The sequence below is a fragment of the Serinus canaria genome, chromosome 14, assembly GCF_022539315.1.
Source record: "Serinus canaria isolate serCan28SL12 chromosome 14, serCan2020, whole genome shotgun sequence".
Classification (NCBI taxonomy): Eukaryota; Metazoa; Chordata; class Aves; order Passeriformes; family Fringillidae; genus Serinus; species Serinus canaria.
Genome location: NC_066328.1, coordinates 10,970,862 through 10,992,352, shown reverse-complemented (window position 1 = coordinate 10,992,352; position 21,491 = coordinate 10,970,862). Strand labels below are relative to the sequence as shown.

General features: G+C 38.0%; 2 protein-coding genes across 2 annotated transcripts in view; one reads left to right on the top strand and one right to left on the bottom strand.

Moving 5' to 3' along the window:
• The window catches only part of C14H7orf50 (chromosome 14 C7orf50 homolog), a 119,706-nt gene that overhangs the window by 12,296 nt on the left and 85,919 nt on the right, over positions 1–21,491 (top strand). The gene's annotated exons all lie outside the window — the stretch shown is intronic.
• On the bottom strand, positions 1,480–20,125 carry GPER1 (G protein-coupled estrogen receptor 1). Its single transcript, XM_050980009.1, has 4 exons — positions 19,776–20,125; positions 10,252–13,835; positions 5,310–5,455; positions 1,480–3,981 (listed from the first exon to the last, which is right to left on the bottom strand). The coding sequence occupies exon 4, from the start codon at positions 3,548–3,550 to the stop codon at positions 2,477–2,479; it is 1,074 nt and encodes a 357-aa protein (XP_050835966.1). The 5' UTR covers positions 3,551–3,981; positions 5,310–5,455; positions 10,252–13,835; positions 19,776–20,125; the 3' UTR covers positions 1,480–2,476.

Here is a 21,491-nt window from a genome sequence, read left to right as displayed (position 1 = left end):
ATGAAGTTTAAATTTAGTAATTTCAGGCACAGTTCATAAGCCTGCCCCAAAATATCAGCAGTAGGGAACTCATCAGGTATTTTAGGTTTGTAATTTGGTTTTAAACATGCAACAGGTTGTTTCAGGTTGAGTAAATATTGTTTTCTTAATGCTGTAGTAGTCTGGTCTTTCCTAGATTTCACTGTATATTACTGAATAGAAACAAACTACTTTGGAGGATGTATAGCAGGCATTTGCTGTTGCTGTTTGTTTATTATTATAAGCTTCTGCACAAAGACTTTCTTAATGTGTGTTCTGCAGAGGTAGCAGAAAGGCTTCTACCATAGACTTGATCAAAAATGTGATCCCTGTATTGGAAGGAGGCAGGAGAGGAAAGGATCTTATTCCTAAAAAACAAATTAACCAACAACTGCAATTGGCAAGTGTATTCCTGCAACCCCAAATAAGTTCTTTATTCATGGCAAGTGTCAGAATTGCACAAACCTAATAAATCTGTTAAGTTCAAGATGTGTCTGTCTTCTCAGAACTGCATTGCCAAAACAATTATCCCTTCCTTCAGCTGGGTGTTGTCTGAAATAGCCATCTTTAATGGTGTGATTAATGTCTATTGGCAGTCCATAGGACCTGAGTAATTGTGGTTAAAAGTAGTGAGGAAAAAGGGCTGTGTATGATGCAGCACAATGGTGGGAGATAACTGAGTGTTTGTTAGCAACTTGTACTAGGCTTGCATCTTACTTGAGAGGAGATCTGCTTGGTGCTCTGCAGAGAGGATGGAGCTAAACACATTTTTCGTTAGACTGTGATTAGCAATCACTTGCAAATAATCTGCAGTTGCCTCAGACTCCACAGTGCTGTTCCTGTTGGAGCTGCAGGAATATCCAGCTATCTATTTCAAATTCAGCCATCATCGTCTTGTGGCCTTTCTGTTTATAGGTCAAGTCTTTTGTGGCCAGAACTTCCACTAAGAAGCTCAAGCTATTTCATGAGAAATATGAGTGGAATCATCATTTTCACTGTTTTCTTTATTGCTTTAGTAGCTTTACTCATTGTTTTAAAGGTCTACATTTAAAAATCCTTTAAAATCTGTTATTGTGCTAATTAATTAATATATGACATTTGAAAACAGGACAGAACATCTTATTCTGCTGAGTTCTGGTGCTTCAGTCAATAAGCACAGAAGTGAAATGAGTTGGTTCACTTGAGAGATGCAGCAAGTGATATTTTAATGATCTTGCACACTAATCTGTAAGAACTTTATAGCTTCCTCTGAACAAGTCCAGGAGTAACCTGTGCTAAACATCAGTCAGATTTACAACCCAATTATTTGCTAGAAGCAAAGAAACACTATTGTTTTCCAGTAAGTGGTGCTATCATTTGTTTGCTTAGTATAATTAATCTTCAAATGATCAAAGCATCTAAAATGCATCTTACGATCTTGAAAGGCTGGGGGTTTCTGGAGGTGGGATGGGTGTGCGTAAAGTTCAGATCTGATGATCACTAATCACACTCTCCATTACATATGGTCTTCCTTTCTTAAACTGGAGGTTTCTGCCACTTTCATAAGCATTATCTACACAATATCTACAAGATTGTTTGCAGAAAGTGACACTTCCTTAAAAATCACAGCATTTTGTTCTGGAATGTGAAGAGATTTTGTGCAATGTGCACTCAAATCTGAAGGCAGGTGTGAATATACACGATGTTGGTGCACTGGCATTTTTGACAAAAAGGCCAATTATGTTTGTTCTGAGAGAGATCATCAGGGTCAATCCTTAAAAGACAGAATGAAGCGCTACATTTTGCTTCTGTGAAGTTCTTTGAGATGAGCACTATAATTACAGATGATTTTGATTTTGATCAAGTACTGATGTAAACAGTAGATTACATTTAGGAGACAAAAACTCATCACTGTGCTTGATTATATTAAGATCAAAAACTTAATCATGGAAGACATGCTCGAATACAGTGACGATAGTACCATGTAGTTCTTGTAAGCAAAGTCATTCATCTTAACATGTTTGGGTGGAAAAAAAAAATCAATGTTTTCTGCATCTCCACATCAATATGTTGTAATGATTTTTGCTCACTGTTACAGCAGCTTCATTATTTCAGTGGAAGTACCTTATATACACCAGCAAAGTATCATCTCTGATAATCAGATTACATCTAGAGTCTTCCTAAGTTGATAAAATTTTCTCTTATATTGTCATTCATATATGTATAATACAAAATAAAGCTTCTTCAGTGCTCAGCTTTTAATAATCCTGTTCATAATTAAATATAAATCTGACTAAAACATATTCTTCTACATTAAAGTCTTGTCATAAAAACATTTTGAATATAAACCTTCAATACTCAATAGAGCGATACAATATATATATACACACACAAATGCACTTTTTTTCTGTTAGTACCAAGCATTTTGTTCACTATTTGCACAACTTCACAGTCATATGTTCTACACAATGACACTAAATCAGACTTCTGATTGCTCATTACTGTCAGGAATGACAGACGTTAAGGCAGCCTGACAGAAGCGATGCAGTGTTGACATTTTTGTTTTCTGTTCAATGTACAGTCGCAGTTTGTCTCTGAAGGTTTCCCCCAGAAAGCTGTAAATTAAGGGGTTCAAGCAGCTATTAGAAAAAGCTGCAAGGTTCACAATATGTCCTGTTAAAGGATAATCATGCCTGAAGGATGGGCTGTTTGAAGAGACGGGCTCGCTTTTCCTCTGGAGAAGTTGGACACTAATGAAGACATTTTCAGGGAGCCAGCAGATAAAGAAAACCAGGACAACAACAAAAATCATGCGCAGAGCCTTCTGTCGCCGCAGCCGGAGACTCCTGTGCTTGTGTGCTTTTATAAGGACTCGAACAATTAATGAGTAACAAAGACCGATGATCACAAAGGGGATAATAAACCCCAGGGTTATCTCTAGCCACTGGATTTCTTTTACATCTGCAAAACAGAAATAGACCTCTCCGGTGTGTTGTAAGTGCACGGCTGTAAATGGGACTAGAGCTGCCGAAATGGATGCCATCCATATGAGCCCACAGCTCAGTCTAGCGTGCTGCATAGTGCGAAAGAGGTTGGACCTCATTACTTTGGCCAGGGCTAGGTATCTGTCAAAACTCATCCATGTCAGAAAGAAAATGCTGCTATACATGTTGATCTGAAGGAACAAAGACATAAAGGTACAGATGATGGTGATATCGTAATATTTCTCGTCAAGATTAAACACCTCAATGAGAGAATCAGCCACTAGAATGAGATCAGCCACTGCCAGGTTTATGAAGTAAAGGTCTGGGATTGTCATTTTTTCCCGAAAGCTGATGTTGACAACCAGTATCAGAATGTTTCCCACAAAACCGATAGGAAAAAGGAATATTGTGTAAAGACATGATAAGAAGAGGCCAATAACATATTGTTGGTGTTCTGATTTATCAGCTAACCTAGAGGATATGCTTTCGTTACACAAATGGGATCCATTCAGGTTAAAAGTTGTGCTGTTACATATAACAGGTGATACTGAGGCAGAATAAGTTTCCATGGTTAAAATGTCTGCAAAAAAGATATTAGTACTCACAGTCTGGTGGCAATACCAAATAAATCAGATTTTTGGTTGGTTGCAACTGAATTCCTAGTACGCATTTTTGGTTGGAATTGAAAAAGATACAGACTTTTATGTAGGAAATTAAAATGCTTTAAAAGTCAGATTAATTAGACTTAAAACTGACTGAAATGTAATACTACAGATAGTGAATGTCTTAATTTGTTTTACAGGATACTATATACATCGTAAATGAGAGAATTTGCAGTTCCTGTATGCCTTAAGATCATGTAGGAATCTTTTTACCATGGTGGTACTTGGGTCTCTTTAATAAAAGCTTTTCAGCAGCAGTGTTCCTTCATGCAAGTTGGAAGGCAGTGGAATTTTAGCTCCATTTGTTTTCTTTTAATAATCAATGAACATCCTTGGACCTGCAATTTGCAAATGGAAAACGATTAATCTCATATTCCAGCACTGTTCCGTGTGCCATTAGCTTCTGCTAACTTGAATCACAGCCGAGGTTGTGGGAAACATCATGTTCTAATATAAATGCAAAAGTTCACTTAAAAAGAATTTGAATTTGTTCTAGATCAAAATACCATCATGAGGGCAAGTCTGTTAAAATTGTGTGCCCGTCAGGGGTTTGGTATTAAAAAATTAAGAAATACAGAGAAATCAAAGGAATGACTTTAACCTAATATAGGAAAACTGTATTTTTAAATATATATACATATGTATTTATTTTGTCAGCTTGTAAGGGTAATAAATAGCAGAGTCTGTGGCTGAGAAGGCAACAGAGATGAAAAGCAGTTGGTTCCTGCTGCTTTCAGTGGGAGGGAAAGGCACATTTTAGAAATGGAGGTAATACAAGCAGCATATTGATTTACACCAACATTATTATACTCAATTTGTTTTCTGTTGTGATTTATTAAGTTTCACTGACTTCCGGGTAGTAATGGAAAATAACCAGTTATCAGATTTGTTTACTTCTAAATGTTGAATGTTATGCACTTGAAGCATTGCTAGAAGTTTATTTAAAAAAAGAGCCAAACAAAAAAACACCCCAAACAAATAAAACAGCAAGAAAATTATAAACCAGGTTATTTTGTGCTAAGTTTAAAATATTTTACATTGCATCTTACTATCAAACCACTGATTTTTATTTACAGGAAAATACATTTATAAAATTGTTTGTTAGTAAAATTCATTTATATTTCCACATTTTAATGACTTAAATCCTACCTGTGTGCAGTCTGGGGGAGGAGAAAGCAGATCACTAGTGGCATAGGAGGGTTAGAATAGTTTTAGTCAGAAATATGGCTCTGAGTTTTCTTTCAATGTATTCAAGTAATCAGAAACAGCTACGGATACTTAAATAAAGATACAGGTTCCAGAGCTTTGATTTCATAATGAAACAGGTAGAAGTTCCCAGTACCTGTTGCTGTGTTTTGAATGAATTTAATAGTGCAAATCCTCATGCTAAAATATCCATATGAAATTATGCTCATTAGAAGGTTCAATGTTTGTTTCAAGCAGCTATGAAGTCAGACATAAACTGTTGTCTTTATGTAATAGCCTTTTATTTGTGAATAAGGCAGTAAAATAGATTTAAATACAATAAAAGATAAGTAACAGCCTTAGCAATTGATTTTAAAAGGTCCGTAGGTGGTCAGATTTTAATTGCATCTGAAAGGCTGCCAAAAGCCAAGCAATTAAAAGCATCACAGGTAACTATGTACTGTGAAACACTTTATTTTACCTTAATTCCATTTCTCCCGAGCTGGTTTTCCTGCAGACAGCAGCAGGCTGCTCCTTGCTGGGTGCACACGTAATGGATGTGCCAACTTCCACTGTCCTCTCGGTAAAAACTTGCTTTTAGGTGTGCAGAGCTGCAGTGGGTGCCACCTGTTGATGATTCAGCAGTAAAAACAAAAATCATATAAAAGTCCTATTCTGCTTTAAAACTTATTAAATAAAGGAGAGTTTACAAGAGGAAAATGCAGATCTTGCTGCATGTCCTTGGCAATAAAACAAGCTTTATAGATTCCCAGGGTTGTTCTAATTTGTGTGCAGTTGAAGTGCTGCTGAACAGCCTTATAAGGCTAGAATTAACCCTGTTTCTGCTGGTTTCTTTTTTTACTAGAACTACTCAAACATCTTTCTCTTGTATTTGTCAGTTTTATTTTGCTTCATGTTCATTGCATCCTCCGTCCTGCCTCTGGTGTTTTTTAAAGTTTTATAGTCTGTTCAAATATAGAGCTCAGCTGAACAGTAATGAAGAGATTTATTTGCAGATTGCAATAAAGCATATTTTACATAAATATAAAGCAATTATTACTGTTATTTGTGCTATTTTTTAAAAGCTTCTGGGCAATCTAAAGGGAAATATTGGATTGAAGACATCAAACATCTGAGAATGGTCCTTTGCTAAACAGAGAAGATAAATTTCAGTTTTCCTACCTTCAAGTCGATCCCGTTTTGCCTGTTTGTATTTAAATTTTCAGCTGTATGTTGTCATTCTCTTACTTCTTAGAATTTCTCAGCTCAAAATCACATGAAGGAAATAAGCTTACCCTACAGAGAATGAGGAGCCTCAGTTTTGCATTAAACACCAGTGCTGCAGGTGGAGTTTTGCGTTTCATCCGCGGGGGGTAAAAAAACCTATTTGACGTTTCAAGTAACACCACCTACTGGTGGCCAGAATTCTTAGAATGGGAAGAAAGTCAAATCTTCCTCATAAAAGAGCAGTATTTTATTTGTAACAGTTGCTTTCTGTGGTTATGTTGGTCTGACACCTGAACGTTCAGTGCCCTGACTGGTTTTGCTGCAGCATTCTGCTGCTGCTGGAATGAGATGAATGGGATCTCAGCATTTAGGACTTCAGGAAGACAGTGTGACACTTTCAGAAGTGTGGAGTAAGCAATTAACATGTCATTATAATGGATGTATGACACCAATTACAATGGTCAAATATCTTTAGATTACAAAGGACCTCTCTGTAGGAAAGTGAAGCAGAGGTTCTTTAAGTGAGTGGCTTTGGGAGCAGAAGCCCTTTGCCTTCTTTGAGGCAGATGCATTATTTGCTGTTTTTTCTGCAACACACCGTGCCTAGGAATAGAGGATTTTGGCAGTGCTGTTTAAAAAGTTTTTAAAGATGTTCTTCCATGATGGCTCTTGGTAAATAGTTTTGGAATCAGTTATTATTTAGATCAAAAGAATGTTTGTGCAGATTGGTGCTGGTCAAATTTTCTTGAACAGAAGATTTCCACTGTGTGTGGAACAGAGTGTTTTAATACAGGGTGATGAGGAGAGAGCCTAAAGCCTTTTGCTTTGAGACGTGTACAAATATGATTGCATTGTAGGACTAGATTATTGTAAATGTTAGAAAAATCTTGTGATACTAGCTTTGAAGGACTTAATTTTTTGCTGTCATAAAAGAACAGGATTAAAAAGAGTCTTTATTGTTGTTTGTTGATCATGTGGTTTTACTTAGTTCTGTCCTTCAGAGCTTCCACTGATCTTGCAAGAGCCTGAAGGATTTTTTACTTTTCTTCATGTGTAACATTTGCTTCTGGATGTCAGTTGTTTGTTATTATGGGGGCCTGGATTTGATAATCAGCTGGTCTGTCTGTCCTTGCTTGTCTATCTTTGAATATCAATGGATTTACTATTAAGTAGTATAATTCTGAATGATAATTTTCTTGTTTGAATTCATGGTAAGGTCACTTTGCCTTGCTCCTAGAGTTGTGAGGAAATTCTCTTTCAAACGATCCATGAAGTAGCTGTTTTCTGAGCTGTGAAGAACTGTGAAGCATTAGAGGTTATATTTCGTATTATAGTAATTTTATATATTATTATATTGTAATTAATGAGTCCTATATTTCTCTAAATATTTTGTGAGATAATCGTGCGAATCCTCTGAATCCTATTTCCTAAAACAGATCTCAGCATTTTCAGGCCCTTGTTTATGCAGTCAAATTATTGTTACTGATTAATCTATCTTAATCTCACTGTTTGTAATTTCCATATTCCATAAAATACTTCAAAGTATAGCAGCTACTGAACATTGTACTTGTGCTCTTTCCCTGTCAGTATTCCACAGGACTTCACAGTGATTGCCTTAATGATCCATGGTCACAGTTGTGACAGTGTTGAGTCTTAAAGCTCCAGCTCTCTTACCTTCCTGTGAGTGTTGCTGAGAAAATCTGTGAAAGCAACTGGTGCAGTAGCATTTGTATAATGTCAGACCTCAGTAATCCAGCATTTGGAATTTTCCTGGTTTGTTTTTAGGTAGCAGTCAATATGTAAAACTCTGTAAATATCTCAGTAAACATGTCCAGCACCAGAGAGCCTTTCGGAAGCACTGGTGCAGTTGTGATGTACTTCAGTGCACCAAGAGGCTGAATCTGGGGTGTATTAGACGATAGTCTGTGTCATTTAGCAGACTTCAGCATATGTGCCTGTGACTGCTGCTAAAGGTGGCAGCTGAGGAGGAAGTGGGAGGTGTGAGTATGGGAGAGAGCAGTGTTGAGAGGTCTGATGCATCCCAGCTCTTGTGCCAGCACTCTGTGGCAGTCTCTCCAGCTGGGTAAACCCTCTGAGAAGGAAGAGACTCTTGGATTCTGTCGGAAGTGTGGAAGTGTATTGGGTATGGAGCTGTTGAGTTCTGGAGAAATTAGATCAGGGCAAGGGTATGGAAAGCTGAAAAAAAGTAAGGCACTGTTTTTCATGGAAGGGGAAGGAAGCATAAATTAAAATTGCATTGGCCTGCTTGCACTGTAATATAACCATTTGCAAAAGAAATAAGATTTGTGTAAGAATCTCTTCTGAAACTATCTGTAGAGGAAATACAGGTGCTCTGGTACTGTTCATGAGGTTTTCCAGGTAGACTGATGTCCAAATCCTCTCTCACCTTTTTCAACCACTGAATGAAATCAGCATCCATTACCCTGCTCTGGAGCACCCTCGTACTTTATCCTGTCCAGCCTCAGTAGCAAATAATCTTTCTTGCAAATAATCAAACTTAGTTTGAGCTGGAATTAATTGTTTGTGTGCCTTCACAAAACTTTGGGTGGAGTATATTTTGTGTATTTAGGCTTTCCAGTTGCCAGTAATTCTGAGAATGCATTTTTCTTACTAAAAATAATTTTTTAAAGTTCAGCCTTTTCCTTTTGGAGGGACTACACCCATTCAAACCCATTCAAAGTATTCTGGTAAAACCTTTTTTATTTTTCTTAAAGCATATATTGCAAAACTCTTAAGGGATAATCTAAAAATTCCACTAAATGGGGCCACAAAATGTTGACTAGTGAAAGATCACAGTATCCTAGAATGGTTTGGGTTGGAAAGGATCTTAAAGATCATCTAGATCCAAGCCCTCTGCCATGAGCAGAGACACCTTCCACTAAGAGTGCTCAAAGCCCCATCATAGGACTTCAGGCTCTATTCAAATGCTCTTTAAATTTTTTTTTGCAAAACATCAATGATTTTTAATTTAGTAGCTGAATGTGGTATTCCTTTGCTGGACACTTTCTGCCATGGAAGTGAAATGCATTCTTTCATTCTATCCATTAGTGAACTTATCTGTCGTGCAACATATATGGTGGACACATTATAGAGAGTACTTACTTTGGCTGAATTGCTTGAGTTTTCACCATGCCCTAAATCTTCTGCAGCTACCTCAAAATCAAGATAAATAATACTGAAGTCCTTTCAGTTTCTGTAAGTTTAATATTAGAATGTAACTAAGGGCAGACTTAGAAATACATGTAGAGATGTAGCAGCTTGAGTTGTGATTCAAATGTGCACATCCAGTCTCTAGCTCAAATGCTGTTTGCAGTGGGATCAGATCAAGTTTGAGCCAGCTGGTTCAGTAATGATGAGTCCTGAGTTCTTTTCCAAAACGTGTTACCAACTCAGAAATTCAAGCTTTAATTTCAGAAGCCTGATCATTTCTCTTCTTCTGCTGAACAAAGTGTTTTTTTCAAATGAAGACCAAAGTCGTGGAAAGATACAAATATTACCAAGGCAGTAGTAAAATATTCCCCTTTGAACTTTCCAGTATATTCCTTCAGTTAATTTTGACAGCCTGCCTATAAAAATATATGCTGTATTTTTTCTGGAACATACTGTTCACAACTGGGTGAAGCCTGGGAGAAGTGAGGGTTCAACTGAGCTGCTGCTTGCATAAGAGAAAAAAATCTCAGAGCATGGAGATTTTATTTTGCTCTTAAAAATATTCTTTGGATTATTAATTATTTTAAAAATATTACTTTTAATCTTAGCTAAAACTGTACTTTCTCCCTCATATCAGACTATATTAGAAGGATTTTGGGAAACTGCTTGTGTTCTTTCCCTGTTGCACATAGGGGTGTTTGCTTTCATATTGTAGCTGGATGCAAGTAGATTTTCTCTAGGACCACATGTTCATTGCCCTAAACTTTATTGTAAGCTCTGACTTTTTCAAGAATAAGTGTATGAAAACATTTCTCTATTGCTAAAATTTATACTCATAACTATTTGACTTACAGTTTTGCATTTTTCAACCTCTTCCCTCATGTTTACCTTTGTTTTCTCATATTCAGTTGCAAAGTCTTTTCACTGTACAGAGAGATTTCTTCATGGCAATATAACCAGCCATCCAGAAAATACTCAGGTTTTTTCCACGTGGACAGGGAAGAGATCAGAGTACACATACTCACATCTCACAGATGGCTGCCAGGAGCTTTCCCCAGGAGTGCTCTCAGACTCACACAGAGTTGTTCATTCTGCCAAGGTGTGCTCACTCTCCCATCCTACATCTGACAGTAGGTCCCTATAGGTCCCTACAGGTTTTTTGTCTGTGACACTTGGGTATGGCTCTGCTCTAGCTGTGTGCCCTGCTGAGAGCATCATGAAGCACCTGTGTGCCCTGCTCAACCCCATGCCTCTTCACAGGTGTGTAACTGGCATTCACTCACATCACTTTCCAGGTCCCAGCCAGCTTTTACTGACTCAATTTTCTTTTAGGCACCTTTCAAAGTAACTCAGAAACAACGCAATATTTATTCTTTTATCCTTAAATATAAAATGTATGGAAGCTGTAAGTAAAGTAGAATCATTTGCACATAATTCCCATACTACAAAATATCCTCCTCATCCGTGCAGCTGAAACTCTGACTTTCTGAGCTGGGATAAACAGCTTGCATCTTCTGACATATTCTTTCACTCAGTCTGTCAGCTTTTTCAGTGATGTACAGTTCCTACAGATCATCTCTTCAGACTTCTTAGTGCAAGGCTGATCTTTGGTCTGTGTTTTTTAATCTCTCTCTTCTCAGGTGTAAAACAAAACCTCTGATGCCATCTGAGAATTCCTTTCACAAGTATGAAATTGGCTCTTGTGTTCAAAGAGATGATTCTTATCTGCCTACTTCCTTTCTGACCACGTTCTATAATGATCTGTTTATATGTAGAGTTCTTTAATTATCCATCTGTTCATGCTGGCAGCAGAACAAAATTGAACAGGGGAACAGGCTGACACAATGTAATGCAGACATCTTACCAGCTGATTTTTACATCTTGTGGAAATGTTGGTCCTTACAGTCACAGTGGGATTACATATTGCCCTTTATTTGCATGTGATGCTGTCGTGGTCCATACCTGTCAGGATTTGGATGTCCAAGACTAGATCCATATCTCTAGGTACTTGATCTATATTCTGCATGATTATTGTTCTTCCATTTCTGCACTTGGCTGTTGGCTTGTGGAAGATGTTCATCTTGATCAATCAGTTCCTGCTGTTCTCTCTTAGGCAGCCCACGCTGATTTACATCAGCTCCCCACATAAATCTGCAAGACCCCATCAGGAAGATCTTTCAAAGGATATAACTGCAAAAAAACCCCTTCTCAGTTCCATTAGCACCTGGGTTTCATACAAAGGCACAGATTTAAGCATTAAAATAGCTTTTCTCAGAGCTCTTCAAGTTGCTTTCTGATCACAGTGCTGTGTTTTTGTAACTTCGCCATCTGAGTCTACGTCATTATCCAAGTTTTAGTACAATTCTGTGCTTTTCCTGTTTCCGTTCTCTCCACTTTTGTAAGAGAAGATGAAGCTGAAGCCAAATGCCTGAGGTGGCTCCTGGCCAGATTTGGTGGCAGTAATAGTGTGCTGAAAGCAAGCATCTACAGCTTTGCACCTACATCTCAGCCTGCATCAACTACTGATCCTGCAGGCCTTCATCCAAACTCCTGCACCACAACTGTTGTATTCTAATTCAGATTTTTTCATCTTTTTGCACCATTTACCCATCAACTCTCATCTAAATGTACAATGCTTGTCTTTAGCAGAGCCTTGATTCCAGTTAGGAACTGGAGCTTGGGTTTTGTTTGCCTTCTTAAAAAAACACCTCAGTTCTACTGTTCTGAACTGGCTTTCCTCTGTTTTTCAGTTAGTGTATTACTGAAAATGTGGCTCTTCCAATGACTTCGTACTTCTGAATGAACTCATTAGGAATGGCTTAAATCAGTCATTGCTGTAAGTCTAAATGCAAAGTAGAAGCTGAGAGTACATTAACAAAAAGCTTTTATTCTTGCACAAAGTTTTAATTAGCCATCCTATTGATCTTTCCAGTTCAGTGCCTCACAAAGGACCCAAAGCTTTCCCTTATGGACCCGTGTTTCCGTTAATTTGATTTCTTTCTTTTTTTTTTTTTTTTTTGACACAGGAATTCAGATGAAAACTTCACTGCTGCTGCCACTAGAATTATATATACCAGTTATATACCAGTGTTATAGAAATACGTAGTTTGAAGGGTAAGAAGTCAAAGGAAAAAGCACACCTGAGAAAATGCTCTGACTCTACAGATTTTGACCTTTGTTCAAAGTTGCTTCCTGCCACATTTTTGTTTGCAGCTCTGCTAGGGCATTGATATTATTGCAGAAGCACAGTTCTATGGCAACAGTACTCATCTTTCTACCTCACTTTGAAGCAATGGCTTGCAGAAAAATAGATTGTTTAAATATACATGTATGTATGAAAAAACCCAGACCCTGGAAGTTTTCTTACAGGTTCCACTGTAAGTCCCAGAACTGACCATCTTTTTTCTTCCAGTACTGCTAGCTGTAAGATAGGCCAAGTTTGGGTTCTAAAGAAGGAACAACTGCCCTTTTTTTGAAGAAGTAAAAAACCAAACCAAAACCCACAAGCTAAAAAGCAAAGTGGATTGACAGTTGTTTAGAAGAGCAAGAATTACTGAGACTCCCTTTGATGGGCTGGGACTGCTTCTGGTATTTCAAGGTGATTGTTGGCACGGCTTTTCCTTCGGCACATCTGTATGACTCTAAGTACTTCATCCTTGCACGGTTTATGAAAAAAAAGTAAAACCACCAAACTGGCACAGCTCTCACAGAACAGCACTATTTCTGCAATGTTCATCACAAGCTCGTTCTTTGTCGTTCCAATGCTCCTCTGCAGTTTCAGTGCTGTCCTGAAGAGAATCATGACGTTATAAAACAGGCGGCAGATAAACATTGTCGCGCTGATCGTGTACACGGCAGGGATGTGCTGCTGCAGGGATGGAGCTCCTGCAGGTGCTTCTTTAGCCCACAGAACAATAAAACAGAGGATCTGGAGCAATGATGGGATTCCAAATCCAAAGATGAATTTAACAATCTCATATTCAGGCCATGCAAATAATGGATCCAACTGGCACTGTACTTCCAGGTGGTAATTATCAGTGCCAACCAGCACTGCCTCTGTCAGGGACAAACAGAAGGTGCATGTGAGTACAAGCCCAACACACAAGATGGGTCTTTGGGTGGCTTTGCAGAGAGCAGTCCATGGTGGAAATCTCTCCAGTAATAGTGTGAGAAGTGTCAAAATGAAAACATACTGAGAACTGAAATAACCAAAGTTGAAAAAAAATGACAGTACGCTACAGGCAAGGTGGGTTGCTGTTAAATAGTCAGGTCTAGTGATGACAGTAAAGGAGAAAAAAATCATTATGATATTGCTGATGGTGAAGTGCAGAAGAAGTAAGTCCAAGCTTGCTCCTTTGTTCTGCAAATGATTCTTTATGAAAATGATCAAAATACATATGCCAGCTATTAATCCAGTGGGTACAAAAAGGGCAATGTAACAGTGCATAACCCTGGATATGATGTTTTGAGAAGTTATGACAGCTTCAATTTCTTCTGTGGAATTGAAAGGCTGGCTCTTGCTTGGGTAGCTGATCCACGTCATGTTGTGAGAAGTCATCCTGCTTTCCACACTGTGCTTATTTTCTGTTCAACAGTGTTTGAAACTGAACTGGAAAAGGAAGGTGAAACAAGTTTTAAATTACAGTTTTAATGCCTATTTTTGCATTGAATATATTATGTGCAGTCAGGCGTATCAACCATTTGTTCAGAATAAATGCTGTAATTTCTTGGTGGATTTTACACTCCTGTGTTATTACCCAAGTTAGCTTGAAATTATTTTTAACCAGAGAAATCTGCCTTTTTTATTTTTGATGTGGTTTCTGCTCTTACCACTCCCTGCTTTTCCTCCCTTGATGCAGCTCAGCTTTGTGGACAGCCAGGATCCAGCACACTCATGTTGCCTGTGGAATATATGGAATCCTGGCTGCCCAGTGGGTGAGGAAGGAGCTGGCTCTGTTTAGGTGGAGCTGCTTTTCTTCCCCATCTCGCCAAAAAAGGCCAAGGCGGTTTGCAGGGCAATCCAGTGTGTGGGCAGCAGCTCCAGCCACAAAAAGCTCCACTGTCCTGTCACAAGGGTGGGAATTTTGTATCATTTGAACCCAGCTGCAGTCTCACACCACATACTGAGGAAAATGCAAAGATAATCACAATATGAGGCATGAGCCACATTCCTTTCTTTGTTTTAGTTTTGCTTCCTTTCTGTTCTGGAAAAAAGCCTTTCATAGCTGCAGTCTGTGCTGAGGAGCCTGTATAAAATTAATGAGAATGTTTAAGCACTGTTATGAACAAACTGCTTTTATACCAAAACATCTTTATACATTAATAATGCTGTCATTTCTTAGATGTAGCTGTTGCATAAAACAGCAAAAAACATAATAATGCTTTTCTGCATGCTCAACTTTGAGAAAATGATTACTGGTGCATTATAAACCTGTTGATAAAGTTTTAGCAAGGACCATTTATTACAGCTGCATTATAAATTCCTGGAAATAGGGAATTTTGAGAGTAATATGGTTAGGCTGTTAGCTGTAATGACTGTGATATGTTGATACAATTATTTTGTTACTGTATAAATGCTTGGAGGCTCCTTTTCTCTTAAGCCAAAAAGCTTTTATGAAAACATAATATGTATTTGTGAAAAACTGTAATGGATTTAGGAATATGCATTTTCTAGACCACCTAAAAGCATAATTAGCTCAACTTCTAAGAGGAAATTTCTGTGCACCTTGTACTGATTGATACAGAAAATAACATAACTTTTTAGTTGCAAAGATTAAATATATTTAAACATGAGATAATGAACCCATATTCCTAATTAATTTGGAACATCTGATTAAAGATGTTCCTCAGCACTGGAGAAAGTTAAACAAATAGGCATTTTTACTGTGTGGAGTGTTTTCTGGGGAAAAAAAATCTTTTTTTATTCACAAATATTCCAATTTTTTGTTAGACTTTGTTTTTACTGTGTTCTGTTTTACCTAAATCCGGTCTGAACAAGCAGGCAAAGAGAGGACCATGGAGTTCTCCCTACAGAAGTTTCTATAACTCACAGTGGCAAATTAGTTGTACATAATGCCTTTTCCATAAGGGGATTCTAGTGATGTTAACTCTTCAAATGAAAGTAATGTTAAATTGGTAAAAATGCATAGAGATGCATTAATGTTTCTAAGCAGTGCTCATTATAGATAAATCAGTGTCTTAATACTGTTTGACAGTTAATTTATGGTTGTTACCTCTGACACTACTTCACGTTTCTGATGTTTCTAATCTCTCCTCAAAATTGGAATTCTAATACTGGTTTTAATTAGAAAAGTTGACTTATCAAAGTGGCTTTGATTAAATGTGTATGTAATCTTATATAATTATAATTTCATTTATAGAAAAACGTGGAGTTATGTTTTGATTCAGCAGTGTTCTTTGTCCCTTTTTAAAGACAGAGTTTCTTCCTTTGTAGAAAAGGTTATTTTCTGAGAGATTCCACTACAGGAAGGACTGATGCACCCAGGGAAAATGTTTTGTGTTACAGGTGGTCTTGCAGGAGGTGAGGTTGGCTGGTCAGACTCTGTGTCAGCCTCTGAGCTGGGGTGCACCATGTAGGAAAGAGCTGGTGGGCAAAACAGGCAGAAGTCTCTGGAGCAAGTTAAGAGTCAATATAATTTTGAAGCTTAAAAATAGTTTATTAGATATGAGAAACTCTTGTATATGAAACTTTAACTTCTGCAATTCATTTCTTCTTAAATACTTGGGGGGAGTCTCAAGGATGAAGGAAAATGTAAGTCAAATTTAGATTTTTTGTTAGGAGAGAGATTTGAAGCTTAATCTGGTGAAGGATTGTGGCCACTTGAGCATCTGAGAAAGTCTCTTATCATCCCACACTGTAGATTCAAGGTCAGGAAATATTTACATTTAGAGCTGTTCCACCAGAGCCTCCAGTGTTACCTGCAAATTCCATCAGGCCTTTTGCAGGGCTGAATGGAGGAATTCAGTTCTGGTACTGTGAACATCTCCATTATCTTCTCAACAACTTCTATGGGCCAACTAACTGTGCTCACTGTCCTTGCAGAGAACCTCAGAATAATTTAGCAACATTCAACTTTTCTGGTAACATCATTGCAAAGGAAACAAAGGTCATTGGGGTTTCAAAGGAAATCACATGGCCTTAATGTCAAATTACAGGGGGAAAAAAGATATCAAAACATGAAAAAATGTGCTCAGGACCTGGCCTTGGTACTGATGCTGGGTTCAATATGACAATGGCAATGTATTTTTAATTTTATTTAAATACTCTTTGGGCATGTAAAACAAAGTAAGGCTTAAGGCAGCATATTCCAGTAACTGCAGCTTACTGTGCAAGCAAGTGCAGCATCTTGGTTTCTCTTCCTGTACCCACCTGCTTGCACATTGGGGTGTGTTACTGACAGCCCAGCAGTGTTAAGCAGAGGCTAAGGCTGTGTTTTGCTCTCATGTGGTGTCAGGACGGATGCCTGAAACAGTTTCAGTTGCAACCACAGACATAACAATATTGTTACATAACATTAATGCTTCCTCTCCATCTAAATATTGTTATGTTCACCTAAGTGTGTGTCTTTTAAATTACCTCATCTGAGGAAGGATTTAAACTGAACAAAAGGAATCTCTTTAGCCTAGAATTAACATGCTCACTTTGGGGAAATAACAGTGCAACTAAATATTTATAATTATAATCAGTGTAAGTATCAGAATACTGAGCTAAAGAAAAATTTTTAGCTGTGCTGTTTTAAAGGCAATCACCTTGGGATTCCCACACAAACAAAATTTTACCAGAATTCTGTTTGCAGCTTTGCTGTGGCTAGTCAGCTTGATCATAAATCTTTTTTTGAATTCAATAAAATGTTTATTACAGAAGAAGAAATATCTCCTAGCAGTTTGTAGCCAATGCTGAAATATTTTTAGTTTGGCAAATAAGATTAAGGTCAATGCTGTAGTTATTAACTTTCCCCCTTACATTATTCCTAGAAGCTTAAAAGAATCACAATGATAATGTCAGGGACTCTTTTCATATTTGGTTCTGGTGTCTCACTATTAAAAAGAGCAAATGGCAGATTGGAGCTCAGGTTGTGGTAGGAAAGGCTCCTGTGCTGGGGGGACAAGCAGACATGGCCAGTTCTTCCTACAAGCTGAACCACACCTGCATTCTCTCTAAAAGTGTCACCCCCACCTGAACATTTCTGACTTCCTGACAATCCAATTTTTTTTTTTTAATATTTTGTCTCTTCATAATGATTTCAATGAAATTTGAGGGTACATAGCACTTTTCAAGATGCATTGTTCACCACCCCATGAAGTGGCTGCATTAGGGTTTTCAAGCTGGGGTTATAAATTGGGCCCCACCAGAACAGCCTGACTCCCCTGCAGCCTCTGCAACTGATGGATTGGGAATAGTCCCAGATGGCACAACCTCTCTGGGGTTTTTGTTTGGTTTTTTGGTTTGTTTTTTGTTTGTTTGTTTTTGTTTTGGGTTTTTGTTTGTTTGTTTACATCACTGAGTAGCTTTAGAGATTCCTGTGACTGTAAGGTGCTCATCTATCATGTAAAGCAGCTCTTAGAAATTATCTTTCCACCTTTAAAGCATTGCCAGAGCATCAAGTTCATGCTTAGAATAAAATAACAGTGGGATGAAGGAGCATTAATACTACTACAGCACTATTTCTGCTGTAGTAGTATTAATGTTTGTAATTTTTTTCAGACTACTGGTAGTACTAATTTAATATAAAATAAAAATATATTTTCCATGGGAGCAGCAGAGAGTGGCTTATTTCTCACATGATGTTTTATTTCAGAATATTCATACTGCTGGCCACATCATTTTTTTTTTCAAAATACTTAGAGTTTCCATCATAAAAAAATAGAGGGAATTTATTATGCCATTTTCCTCTGCTGTGAGAAGATCTCGTATTCCCTCAGTTCTTGTCTGGTTCTTGGATTTACTGGATTTTCTTTTTTTTTTTTTCAAAATGCACGTAATGTTTATGTTCTGCTGTGGTGTGGGTGGAGGGGGCGACAACAGCAGACAAGTCCTCAACTCTTTACTGGAATCTGTCAGCTTACAGTGCAAACACCTCAAGACCCAATTTTTTTTTTCTCTTACAGCATACTATGACATAAACTGACTTTTTTATTTTCATTTAGTCATGGTAGCTATGGCAGAAGCCAGGTCTATTTCTGTTTGGTTTATGATTCGTTACTGAGGGAAATTTGCAATATGCTGCTTGGTTTATCTTTGTGTTGTCATGCTGCTGTCTCTTTATCTCAGATTTCTCTTACTTTAATTTGCTATCAGTCACATCACAAATCCCTCCTTAACTTCATGTGGCCTCCCTTTTTTCTTGGATTTTTTTTCCCTCTTTCTATCCCTGTTTCCACCCTATAATTCAGCAGTTAAAGCAAATATGTTTGATTTTCACTTTCTGAAGCACAGTGAATACATTCCCCTTCACTTCCAGCACAGTGAGCACAGTGTTCAAAAAACAGTTTAAAAATAGCAAGTTGTGAAAGGACTTTCAGTGCTGAGGGGACCTAGTCCTTTAGATTCCATTGGGTTTGGATTCCCCATCCCCACTTTAATGTTTAACTTTTGCAAAAAGGGAGGTTTCAAGGAGACTTATGTTTATTTAAAGTCTAGAAGGAAGAGCTCCTAAACCAGGGGAGTTTCTCCCTGGCAGCCAGAACTCTTCCTCTATAAAAGGTTTGGTAGGGCAGTCTTTCTGCACTGTCACCAGCCTTTAGAAGGAAAATATTCTTCCCTCCAGTCAGAAAGCAATACACATAACATTGCTTGTGGAGCTCTGCTGTTGGTAGGGATGTCCTGCAGTGACTTCAGCTAACACGTGATCTGGGGAGAGATGTCCTTTCTGTTCACACTATGCCTGCCAAGTTAAAAGATGGGGGGCAGCTTGCAGTATATGAGACTAAAATATGAAATACCAAATTCATCTTTCTTGTAAGAGCTCAATTCCTGCTCTTGGGCAAGTATTTGAAGTCGTAAAGACTTAAGAAATCCTACCCTTAACTTGTGCAAAAGGAGCAGTTCCTGAGAAACCGAAAGCTTTTGTTTTTACTTTTCTAGAATATGAAGGAACTAACAGTGACTTAAACATAATCTCTAAACTGTTTCCTGTCCTATACAATGCCTGTAGTGGGGTTAGGATCATCTGACAATGTCCATCCTTTAAAAGACTGGTTTCAGGCAATGGTTGGAGTCATTTGTCCACCCGCTGACCAGTATTTCATCATCCACCTCCCATTGGTTCAACAGGAGTGAAGTACTTACTGGAAAACAGTCTTCACATTTTCTCTACTTAATGCCCAGTTTTATCACAAATTTCAGCTCCATTATACATTTCTGCTTTTGTAGGACCTCTCCCAGATACAGTATTTTGCTTTGTGTAGTTCAAATGTGGCTAAACAAGGGAAAACTAACAACTTTTAATTTAAAACTAACAACCTCAGCTTCACTGTTTGAGCCTCGTGAACAAAACATTGCATATTCAAAGTAATATAAAGCACTTACCTTTTCAAGAAATTGTTCCACAGAAACAACAGGCTGAGCCTTTCACTGAGAAATGGCAGATGAAATACAATTATTGTTTGGAGCTTATAGCCCTTTCTATTTCTGTAGAAAGCAGAGTGTGTGTATTACAGTAACTTCTTCAGCTGCTGTACATCACGGTGAAGAATCCAGGCGCTTGCTGAATAAAAACTGTGCAGTTCTGTAGGGGAAACAGGAACTTGGCTGAAGTCATTCAAACCATACACGTTGCATGTTTAGCAAACCTATGGTTTCATCATCATGTGACTTTAAAGTTCAGATTCTCCTCTGCAATGAGATATTTTAGAACAGAAAAGTAGTGTTTGTCCCTGCCATTTCTAAGTATGTGAGGCCATCCAGTGGATTTTTTTTTCCTGTTCATGAAGTAATCCTACGCTCACTGGCCAGCCTTTGCAATTGCATTTTTTCCCAGTGTGCTGTGTGAAGTGCTAGAGGTCTAGAAAAGGAAAAGGCTGTGGAATAAATACCACACCACGCCCTTTGCTTAATACAACAAAAGCTCCTCACAAAGCAGGGCATGTCAAACCATTAAGATCCCTGCTTAAAATAGGTGTATTTCTATTTTTCCAAAGGCTCTGGCTCTTGGAATACTCCTGTTACTGTGTAAATAAAATAAATTATTTTTCCAGATGCTTTGCAATGACAACGAGGTGTTAAAAGACAAGACTTGGAGTATGAAGGATGTTTTGGGTCTGGCTCAGCATCAGTCAGTGACTTTGTTGAATAGTGTTCTTAAAACCTCAGATATAAATAAGCAAGAAAGTGTTGGCTCATGTTTTTTTTTAGTGCAGCCCGTCTGTCTGGGATGTATCAGTAGCTTCATGTTTTCCTATACCAGCTCATGGGGAAGGGCATTTCTGTTGTAATATTTCAGTAACCTGCAGTGGCTTTTGTGGGTTGAGAGGGTAGTTTGTGACCAGTGTATCAGCACTCTGTTTTCTTGGCTTCCCACTTGTTGCACTTTAACAAGGCTCAGTGAAAAACACATGGAAACTGCAAAGCGCTTCAAACAAGTGAAACGAGACAAATGTGTCTGAGTCTGAATTTCAAAATCAGAGTTGTGCATTACCTGGAGAAGATATTTTAGCACTTGGTCTACATTTTGAGCTGAAGGTTAGCGCTACTGCTCCAAATACTTCCTTGAGATTAGAGGTAGACTGGATGGAAGGTCTTGGGTTTCAGCAGTAGCTCAGAAACGTTTCAGTTTTCAGGTTGAAGGTTCACATTTTTTGTGAGATAACTGTTCTCTCGAGCAGGTCTTCAGTAATTCAGGGGCTCTGTGAAATGTGATTTCCAATGAGCTTTATTCAGAATACTGTAATTCACACAGGGCCTTTGCTTTGATCATCTTATGTAGCAGTTTGTTGGACTGGGTAGGTTGTTTATTGTTTCCCTTTTATTTACAGTAGTTCTTGCAAACTGTTACAGAAAACCTTGGGCAAAGTGGCAGCGTAGTGCAGGTGTTTTGTATGTAACATTTCCCTGTGGGCTGTACCCTAATCCAGGCTCATTCTGTTGTCATTAAATTCTTATAGCTAAGAATGGTAAAGAAAAAATATGCATTGTCATTACATGCAAATCAGGTGATTCTTTTATTTCTCTATTGGTTTTTCAGTAAAGATGCAAATTTCAAGTGTCACCTTATTCTTTCTAGGACTGAGGGCTGTGCAGAGAGCA

Bases quoted from the DNA above. Each gene is read 5' to 3' on its own strand.
- GPER1 (XM_050980009.1), bottom strand. From the start codon at position 3,550: ATGGAAACTTATTCTGCCTCAGTATCACCTGTTATATGTAACAGCACA.